The sequence below is a fragment of the Siniperca chuatsi genome, linkage group LG21, assembly GCF_020085105.1.
Source record: "Siniperca chuatsi isolate FFG_IHB_CAS linkage group LG21, ASM2008510v1, whole genome shotgun sequence".
In the NCBI taxonomy this organism is placed as follows: Eukaryota; Metazoa; Chordata; class Actinopteri; order Centrarchiformes; family Sinipercidae; genus Siniperca; species Siniperca chuatsi.
The window spans coordinates 9039877-9050928 of NC_058062.1; the positions used below are offsets into that span (position 1 = coordinate 9039877).

The following is an 11052-nucleotide window of genomic DNA, read 5'->3' on the forward strand; positions in this document are numbered from 1 at the left end:
GACGCAGATGAGGGTGTTTACCCTCCCTGCTCTAGACCTCCCACATTCACTCCCCCAACCAGAAGCAGTTAAACCCCACAACTTCCCATTAACAGCACTGGTAATGTTGTCTTGTTCATTGGATGTCACTGGTTGGGAAGTATTGTTTTTCTTTCTGTCGTGGTGAGGCTCATATTCATACATGTACAAGAAAATTAAAGTTATCATAATAATATGTTTTCACAGTTATGGTATGATTTAATGGTTATCATAATAAAAAACCGAGACCAAAACAAATGTCTCCTTGTCATTTACTGTATAATTCTGTCATTTAGCCTTCAGGCTCTGTGAAAGTTTTAGAATACAAAATTCCACATGATGCTTTCACCTGTTAATGTATTTTGGTGTAGAAAATCCCCTTCATAAACCATCCTCATAACCAGTCATTTCTCTTATTCAGCTAAAAATTGTGCAGTGATGTTCATATTTTCTTCTTGCCAAACATTTTTCACTGTTTATGCCAGTGGGCCACCCAGTGGACATAAACAGGGAGTGCATCCTCTTTCACAACCCTCAGCAAATTAATTCAGTTGGAAAGTTCTCACAAAGGAAGCACAATATTTAAAGTCAGACTCAGCGATCACAAAGAGGCAAAACCAGAGGCCAGTCTAGAAGGTATATAAGATGACATGCTTGCTTTTTTCAGCCATGTAACTGACAGAAAACAGAACAACCAGTTACTATAAATCATTTTGTTGAAACACACCTCAGTATTCCTCCAAGTGGTTTATATAACCCTTTCCCATCACACATCATTTCAGTCATTGTTAGCACATGCAAGATCCTTTTTCTGGAAGTTGGTCTTGGAATTACATTTTCCAGATGAGGTTCACTGTTTGCTTAACCTCACATTACCTTACTTAATCAGTCATTTGGAAGTGCTCTAGAGAAATCCTGGAATCAGTCAATGTCACAATTCTTTTTAGCCTTTTTTGTGTATTTAGGTAGGGTTATGACTCATGCACCAAGTCTGCTCTCTACTGGGCTTCAAACAGTGGCATCACATATAGTTTGTTTGACTGTAATATGTATGTCTAAGATCTATTTTCACCAAAGTTAGAACAAATATAACCCATTTTACCTGCTCTGCTTGAGTGATGTGTTTGAGTAATACTCACTTTATTAACTTGGTCTCTTTTCAAGTCATCACTATTCAGGCAAATATGCACACTCTCCTTCCTTTCATCCTCTCCTCTTCCCTCCTCAGTCTCTAGCACCTTTCCACTAGACTGACCTCTACATCCCCACTTTCCCCTTATCTGTGTGAAGTCATGCAGACTGAATAACTGAAATTTCAGGTAGCTCAGAGAAAATCGCACAGATCTGGCTTGCTGTATGACCTCTCAGACTTTCTGCTCTCTTCTTTCTTCATCTCAGCTGTTGAATCGACTTTCTACCACAACTAAAATCATCTTCTTCTAACCCACAGAAACTGTTCTCTGCTGTCTCTGCCCAAACTTGTTTGTTCCAGAAGGGCTACCAGCTGCCGTAATGACTCTCTCCACTCCTTCAGACCATCACTGCTGCTCTGCTGCGGCATTCCCTACCAAAATCAACTTTTCCAAGACAGGAGGCTGTGTGCCATCTGCACTCAAGTCAGAGGTACTTCACTTCTCCAAGATCAAACCAGTCCCAGTTTATCTACTGCAGGGCAGGAGACTATAAAAACATGATTTTTCCTCCATGAAAACGTCTTAAAGCAATTGGCCGACTTACTGCAAGCTACTAGCTAACAGGCATCACTCCATTCATCAACAAAATGTTTTTTTTAGGTGATGCACACACCAGCTCAGTATAGTTCGTCTTTTTCTTTTAACCTCTGAACAGCAGCATCTTGCTCATGAACATTTTAGCACAGTATTACAGCCAATATAGGGATTTGACTTCGTAACTTTTCAAAAGCTGTTTCTGTAAATCCTAAATTGTACCCCACCATACCAAGACCTCTGTACACCATTTCCAAGCTTGAGGTGTGGACATTGAGAATGCTGTGACCTGCCCTGTCTTTAAACTCCCGAAATGCACCCACTCCACTGGCTCTCTGTTGTAGTTTGTATCACATTCAAAGCCCTAGAGCTGGTGCACAGCGCTGCCAAAGGAGCTGCAACCCCATACCTCCAGGTAATGATCTGAATAGCCTTGACTTCTCTTTTCCCTCTGGCTGATTATGGATGAAGTGACCTTCCCACCTTCTGAAGACCTCAGAGTCACATTCTGTCTTTTGGAGGCAAACTGAAAATTCTTGTTGTCATGGAACACAGACCCTTTCCTCCTCTGCTATCCTTTAAGCCTCGTTAGATGGCTTATTCTTAGGGATTTCATCCAATTTTAAACTCGGATTCCAAAGTGATTTCCCCTACTCACTGCTAATTTTGCAGCTACACACAGATCTTTTGGGAATAAATGTACTTGGCCTTAATCATAGTAGGCCTACGATATCAATAGATTATGAAGGGGCCAATTAAATCAATAGCATTATCTAAGATTATTTAGTTTTACAACTATGCTTTAATATGATACAGTCTGTTCAATATCAATATACAATATACACTATATAGCTCTGTTGTAGCAGATGGTTATTGTATGTCTGCAGTTTTTGCAGGCATCTGCAATTAATGCATCCCGCTATCAAAGAGACACTACACTAGCCAACACCACATGAAATAGGTCTCCATAGTCACAGCTTGGACACAGATTAGTTCAAATTATATTAATGTTTCTCCTTGCCCAGGAGCAAAGACTCTGCTCTGTTTCCCCTTTATTGAGAGTGAAGGTTCACAAGGCTTTTTTAAGCCTTATCTTAATGTAATTGTTGTTTTGTGTATTGAGAATGAACATAAAATAAGCAAGGGTCAATGTCTTTTGTTGTGTGCGTGAATCAATAATCAATACAAATCAGTAGGTAAACAATTTTATAAACATACTGATGGAAAAGCTAAGAAAGGTCATGTGCAGAGTGTTTGTACATGGCCCCTAACACTAAGAGCTAGACAACCCAGGTGAACAAATACCGCACAAAATATAAGTGGTTTCCATAACAACACAACCTGGTTCAAGGCAGACTCCACACTGTACTTATTTGCTGTCCAAACTTTCTTTTGTGTTAAAATCAGCTCTCAACCAGTCCACTTCCTGGATCTTTTTAGATGCTGAGCGGACACCTGGAATCACAAACTGAGCAAAAAAGAAAAGAGGCAGAGAAAAGGGATGAAGCATGGTGACAAACCATGTGTGACAGATCATCTCTTGCCTTTCTGTCTCTCCCGCCCTCCTCTCCTCTCCAGACAGGGTTGGGCCAAACAGCAGGTGGTGCAGAAGAGAAGCCCTGACATGAGATTAACAAATCTCTGGCTCTCTGACTTCTGCACTGGACAAGCATGGAGGAGCATCAAATCCCTAATTTTAAAAAGTAAGCGCTGTTTTTGATTCCCACATTTTTGCTACTATTTATGGAATGGTGCTTTATTTGTCTATAAGATTATAGGTGGTACACTAACTATACTGTTTGTATTTATTAATTTACAGTTAATATGGTGTCTGTTCAATTTCATTGTGGATGGGGTATGCCTTCGTGTCTCGTGAATCGAGTTTCATAATGAGTTGTTTATTATGACTATGACAAGACTATGTTCTGATTGTAGTTTCTTAGTGAGCACTTGCATAATCTCAGGTCTCACTGATTTTGGTAGAAAATATGCCAATCACAATATGCTCAGAACAGAAGAACTTTTTCAAAAGTTCAGGATAAACATCAGATATCAAATACAGTAAACAATTTTTGGTGACAAGATCTTTTCTCTGGATATTCTTTTTTCAATTTTCAATTATCTTCTTTTCCTTTTGGCTGTTCCCTTTCAGGGGTCACCACAAGGAAAAGAAGATACAGCATGAATGCAAATGAAAGCAAAATGGGATAAATTCATGTATATATATGTATGTATATGACAGATAAACTTTCTGCCATAGTTTTTAAAATTCATGCTGTATATGTGCTGAATTAATGCTGTTAATAAGAAGGCAATAATATTGCAGAAGGTTTCCTCTGGTGGAAGTAAAATCCAAAGGGCTGTGAATGTTTGCTAAAGGTCATGTTTGCCAAACAGCATATAGTCTTTCTATCACCAGGGAGAGTCTGAGATTTTGGGCCTGAAAATCATCAACTAAGGAAGAGGTTAGTTAGTCATGTAAAAGCTAGCAGTGAATATAAAACATAGATTTTGTGTTATATGCATTAAAAACTGAGTGTGATGTGTGTCATCTGGAGCCATCAAGTCACAGAGGTTCACACAGAGGTCTGTTAGATGTTAATGACAAATCAAGTCAGGACAAACCGTTTCGAATGGGCTCGGATTGGCTGAGGATTTCTAAGGAGAATTTCAATGCATCTGTTTAAGTCGGAAGCTTAAATGTTAATGTGTTTACTTAGTTGTCTGCCAGCCTCTTTGACCCCTTTAATCGTCTCTCACGAAAGTGGGCTTGTGTCATTTTCATACTTGATCTTAAAATTTTGAAATATTTTGTAGTAAAACAAATGCTATAACTGTTAGTTATTCTCATTTAACTGCACGCAAGATTGCTGCTGTGCACCTAATTCTCTTTCATGTTCTGATTTTTTTTCTTCTCTCCACAGCTCAGGTGTCACAGCAATAGCGTCTCTGGCCAAGGCTCGCTGAATAAAGATGCACATGGACTAAAGCAGCACTCAAATCAGATGACACAAAAGAGGAGAAAGAAGTCTGCCCTCTAATCTCAGGACCACAGTTTGGACAGTCTGGATGATGTGAGTCATCAGGTTGCAAAGGCCAAAGACGATTTTAAGACATGGAGGTGCTTCTGTTTTGTGTGTGGAATCTATTGGTAGATGAACCTTGATGTTAACATGGGGTCAGACAAACCGTAACCATTTTGTTCCACTCACCTGACTTCTGTCAGCATGCCAACACAGCATAGATGATTCACCCTTTAAAGAGACATAACTGGGAACTAACAAGGTCTAATGATGTAGCAGCTACAGGTGACTTACATGTGGCCCATGATTCCAGACAGTTCAACCACAGTCAGTATGGAAGTGCAGACAACCTCTCTGGTCTGGATATATGTTAACAGTACAGAACAACTGAACATTTCATATGAGCACAACACAACGTATTTGATTGAAAACTCAGACAAATACCTATCTTACATTATTGGTCTCTTCTTGTCCTGCCTGTACACCATTCTCCTCTTTCCTATTGGATTTATTGGTAACATCTTAATCCTGGTGGTGAACCTGAACCACAGAGAGAAGATGACCATTCCCGACCTTTACTTTGTTAACCTGGCTGTAGCTGACCTCATCCTGGTGGCAGATTCCCTCATCGAGGTCTTCAATCTGAATGAGAAGTATTATGACTACGCTGTCCTCTGCACCTTCATGTCCCTTTTCCTGCAGGTTAACATGTACAGCAGCATCTTCTTTCTCACATGGATGAGCTTTGACCGATACATTGCCTTGGCTAACTCCATGAGCAGCAGCCCGCTGAGGACTATGCAGCACGCCAAGCTCAGCTGTGGCCTCATCTGGATGGCCTCCATCCTGGCCACCCTTCTCCCCTTCACCATTGTGCAGACCCAGCATAGGGGTGAGGTGCACTTCTGCTTTGCCAACGTCTTTGAGATTCAGTGGCTGGAGGTAACCATTGGCTTTTTGGTGCCCTTCTCCATCATTGGTCTATGCTACTCTCTGATTGGGCGAATCCTCATGAGGGCCCAGAAGCACCGTGGATTGTGGCCACGGCGGCAGAAGGCCCTGCGTATGATCGTGGTGGTGGTTATGGTGTTCTTCATCTGCTGGCTGCCAGAGAATGTTTTCATCAGCATCCAGCTGCTGCAGGGCACAGCTGACCCATCGCAGAGGACTGCTACCACCCTGTGGCATGACTACCCACTCACAGGCCACATTGTTAACCTGGCAGCTTTCTCCAACAGCTGCCTCAACCCCATTATCTACAGCTTTCTAGGAGAAACCTTCAGGGACAAGCTACGTCTCTTCATTAAGCAGAAGGCCAGCTGGTCAGTAGTGATCCGCTTCTGCCACCATGGCCTCGATTTACACCTCCCTGTCAGGAACGAAGTGTCAGAAGTGTGACTGTTAAGAAGAGGGACAATTGTTATGAAACTGAGTGCACAAAATATGCTAAAAATTCTTCATATCAAAGTGATATATCACCCAGTGTGAAATATTACCTCAGATTTCTTCATCTGTTATTTAGCTTTGCCTCATAGTTAGGGATGGGTACCGAGACCCGGTATTAAAGGGGCCCCGGGGCCAAATTATTAAAGACTGTAGTATCATAAGCTCCAACATTACCGGTTCTTTTATCAGTACTTTTTAACGTTTTGGTGTAATTTATTATCACGCTGCAGCCTCTCACCTGCTCTGTGTGTGTGTGTGTGTATGTCCACATACATACACACACACAACGAAGTCAGCGAACAGCAGAGCAGAGAGGCCGCGGTGGAGACAGTGAAGTGAACCAGGTGAAGTGAAGATAACACGAAGATTACTTGAGTTGACGACAACTACACTCGTGACTGTAAGTACGTGCAATAAAACCTTCACGAGTAACAAGCCGTTTTAGATTTGTTTCCAGTGAGATATTATTGTGTTTATTTAGTGACTTTGCTGTTGTAAATATTACTGTTGCTGCTCTAGAAAGAACGTTTAATTATATTTAAAATATTCAATTCTAATCCAGTTCTGAATTAATTATTTTTTATTCTTTAGTAATGAAAAAAAACGATAAGAGTATCGATAAAGAACGGAACCGATAAGGAGTTTGAATAAGAGTAGTGGTGTTGATAAAATCCTAACGATACCCATCCCTACTGGTTGTACCAGTGTCTAAGTTAACCTGCTCACTTTCTGAACAAAACACAAAAGCACCAAGAATGTACACTCAAAGAAGGATGAAAATGACTTGATGTATGCATCTCTTTAAGTAGATAATGCACGTACAGTACTTTTCTGTTTATCTGCACATTGGATGTGGAAGTGTATTTGGTCTGTTATTTTTTCAAAAAGGTAGCTGGATGACAAGGCAGGCAACAGTAAATGCAATGCTAGTGATGTCAGCAAAATGTCAGCATCTACCCTTGAAGTACAACCAGTGGGCAAAGATAACTAATAGATAGACAACTGTCAGAAGAGACCAGCTTTTGTGTAAGAGACAATAATGAAACATTTTACATTGTGTGATCTATAATACAAATCTTTCAGAGCATTTTCTGGGTATGTGGGATAACCTGTAGGATAGCGACGGCTGCGTCAAAGCTAAAGCAGCATGCACAGAGGAAATACTGCGTCACATCAAATCTAATTAGGCTATCCGTTTCAACTGCAAGAAAATTCAGTAATTCAGTCATTTCAGTTGAAACCCACATGTACTTTCATCTGTGTTCTGTAAAAAGAAATGTATTTATCAAGAAATTACCTCATACCCACCATCCACATCAATACCACCATGGCAACCCATGAAAAAATGACTACTGTCATCTGTCAAGTAGTAATGCAACATAAACATTCCAGGACATCACATAAAGGGAACAAAATTGAATACACAACAAGTAGTAGGCTAGTAACTTGCTTTTCACTGTCCCCATCTAAGATATTACTGTACCCCTTGCTTTTTGCATTTCAACTAACTTTTTTCTTCTGTTGAAAGAAAATGGCCTCATGTATAGCTAAACATTTATCTGACAATGCAAACAAATCTTCTCAAATTTTGTTTTATTTTTCGAAATAAAGAAAATGTCCCACTTTTCCAGGAATATAAAAGAAGTTGTTGAAAAATTGTAACAACAAGAATTTTGTGTCTTAGATTTCAAAAAGACCAAATAACATTTAAAATAAATCTAGCTAGTTTTGTACATGTCTTCAAGTATTACATGGAATAAATAAAGGGTTACGTAGCTATGCCCTTTATTTCTTACTTGTTATAGTGAACGTTTTGGTCACAGTTACGCTATGAGGTAAATTAACACCATATAAGATTTTTGTGGGATTAATCTCCAAAATCTGATGTCTGAGCTCATGTGTACTGTGGTTAATGTAGGAATCAGTGAGTGCTCATTTCAAAGATGGCTGAGTTATTACCCCACTTGTCAGTTGCTGTTAGCATGATGGTGGAGCAAAGAGGCAGGTGTTGTTTTGCCAGGAGGGGATGAGCCTGCGTAAACATATCATTCAATGACATTCAATTGACAACATGAAGCTGCTTCAATCTTTTGTTCTTACCCCTCTTTAACATATATTACACTGATAAACAGCAATGGCCAACCCTAGACATAAGTAATGGGCCAGTGTCAAACAATTTTCTATGTAAAACATACTTCATCAACACATTTGTAGCTTGTTTTTTTATTCAGTTAATACAAATACTAAAATCAAACACATGACATCAGACATGTTTTGATACTGATTGTGATCCCATCACTGGGCATCACTGGACATGTGGATTCTCTTCAAGTATATCATCATTTTCAATTTGATAAAATGCTTTTGACAGAACAAAGATGCTCATTAACACATTGATCACAGGTTAATGAAATGCAGATTACCAGGATACATAGGTGCAGTTTATTTTTTTTTAATTGTATCCCACCAGAGGCTCGATAGCAGATTTTTAATGAAACCTGCCATAAAGATTTACAGCCTCTAATCATTTGTTGATCTGTCAGAGCAAACATTATAAATTCTTTCTCTGTAATATTGCAATATTGTTTTCAATAGTGTTTTATATGAAATATAACAGGGTTTACAGAATATTCCTTTTCTTATTTACATTTTTGAAAAAAAAACAAACACTGCATGTACAACAGGCTCTGTGCATTAAGAATAAAGAGGTGGATGTATTATGTAGCAACAACAAAAAGAGTACAGGAAATTATATCACGCCTAGGTTGAGGAGTGTACATCAATATATAAAACGTGTATTGCCAGCCTGTGGTGGGCCCTGAGCTGTTTATGCATGAGGCAGCCAGAGATAATGGTCTGACTGGGAAAAACAGGAGTCCAAACCACAAACTGTTATTCCAGCTGTAACAGTCCCAGCAGCCTGGGAAAGCAGCGCTGAGGATTGTTTGAGTGATTGTTTATTAGAGGTCTGCAAAAATGCTAAACTTGTTGTGGTAAATGATACTTTTTGCATGAGGTTTCCATTACACAATGTTACGTCCCATATCCTTACCATGCAAGTAAGCATTCAGCATGTTCTACTTTTCACAGTTTTGTTTTTAAAACTGTTGACCTTGACAAAGACAGGTTTAAGTATAGCTTATATATTTGTATTTTGCATGTGGATTTACACGTGTGAAGGCTAGAATCGAATGTAAACAGCACATCTATCAGAGCCATAGAGGGCACAAAGACAGGAAGACAAGCAAGTAATAATGCAATGAAAGCTGTCAACTCCATTGATATAAACAAGCAACACCTAGACACCAGAGCCAAGACCCGCCAAGTTCAACACTGTGGGAGAGGCAAAGGGTCGTCTTTACATCACGCATACACACATCCACACACATACAAACACACACATTTGAGATGCTGTGAGAAGAGGTTGACAGTGGACTGTGTGTACAGCTGAGACTACTGAGTAAGGTTAAAGGTTTGTGGTGACTGACGTCACAGAAAGGAAAAAGAGTGTGCCTTTTCCCCTTGTTTACATTCAATACTTCCTCTGGATGATGCTAGATTAAACAATGAGTTTGTGAGCAAAAAATCAATCCGGTTAAAGAACATAATACAATACCTTTAGGTTATTCATGCATAATATTGGGCAGATGAACATGTTCATGCAACCAAATGATGATGAGAATGTAATCTAGAGACAAATCCTGGAGCTTTTTACTCACTAAATTGGATGGAAAAAGTTGTTGGCAAAATCATTACAAAGTAGTTTTGCATGCATATGGGCACATTTTCCTCATTGTACCCCTTATCCCTGCTGCTGTTGCTCAGAGACATCAAAGTGCATACACACAGAGTGACCACTTTATTAGGTGCAAAACATGTGATATTGTGATATTGCACAAATGTCCTGCAATAAATAAGTCTTAATGTTCAGTTTATGTTCAGAGAGGTGTTGATCCAACGCCGATCATTTTAAAAGCTGCTGGCGTTGTATTGGCTTGCATATGTTGAAAGATGTTTCTAAGATTTTGTCCCCTCCATGCATGTTATTGAAGATGGACAAAACATTAGAAACGTGTTTCATTATGTCAAGTACATCAAGCCCAAGTTGAATCAAAACCTTTGTGACACCACATAAACGCCACACATTTACTCGTTCATTGCAGAGCTGTTGTATTGGATTATATGTACCTGATGAAATTGTACCTAAATGCACATTCCTTAAATTTAGCTTCCAGTCCTCTATTGATTGCCTCAGGTTTTGACTTTTGATGACATCACAGATGAGTTGAGGTTGTCTAAGTCTACAAAAACATTCATTCTGAAATTTTCATCAATCTGCACTGTACTTTAGCTGCTTAAAAATCGGAAAGGTAAGCACCCTTAAAAATATTCTTATGTAAGAAAGGTACTGGACATTGTCCAGCTGTAAGCTGAGTGGGGGTGGGGCATATCAAAGTAATTACAACTGGATAGTCCAGGGTTTATGCATAATTACATGGCAGTGCACTCAGTGGACCTCAGCAGCTGAATAATGGATTAGACGTATAATTGCATTTGTAAATTAAAATCCCTGACAGGAAAAAGGAGCTAAATAGAACAGATTAGCTTCCCAATACAGAAGGAAAGTAACAGGATTGGAGTTTGACATGCTGCAGTGATGTTGAGGCACACCCCATCAAATTGCTTATTGCCAATATATTGTATATTAAGGCAATCAAAAACAAAAATTTGATTGTTAGTGCCAAAACTTAAAACACACATTTTAAAATTCACATTTGAGGTAGATAATGGAGAGATCGCAATGAACAGAATTGCGAAGTGAATTTATTGTAGTGTCT

At 39.3% G+C, this 11052-nt stretch overlaps 1 protein-coding gene across 4 annotated transcripts; it reads left to right on the forward strand.

Annotated features, from left to right (window-relative positions):
• The first annotated feature begins 939 nt into the window (after positions 1–939).
• On the forward strand, positions 940–10033 carry gper1 (G protein-coupled estrogen receptor 1). Of its 4 annotated transcripts, none has more exons than XM_044182533.1 (3): positions 940–1641; positions 3153–3448; positions 4670–10033. In XM_044182533.1, exon 3 carries the CDS (start codon positions 5063–5065, stop codon positions 6164–6166), a length of 1104 nt encoding a protein of 367 aa, XP_044038468.1. In that variant the 5' UTR covers positions 940–1641; positions 3153–3448; positions 4670–5062; the 3' UTR covers positions 6167–10033. The 4 variants fall into 4 exon arrangements, with proteins under 4 accessions (XP_044038468.1, XP_044038467.1, XP_044038466.1 ...); XM_044182532.1 differs by lacking the exon at positions 940–1641 and adding an exon at positions 1872–2160 and having other exon boundaries at positions 3186–3448; XM_044182531.1 differs by lacking the exon at positions 940–1641 and having other exon boundaries at positions 2934–3448.
• Positions 10034–11052: the final 1019 nt, after the last annotated feature.

Coding starts and splice junctions, on each gene's coding strand:
- gper1 (XM_044182533.1), top strand. CDS start 5,063: ATGTGGCCCATGATTCCAGACAGTTCAACCACAGTCAGTATGGAAGTG.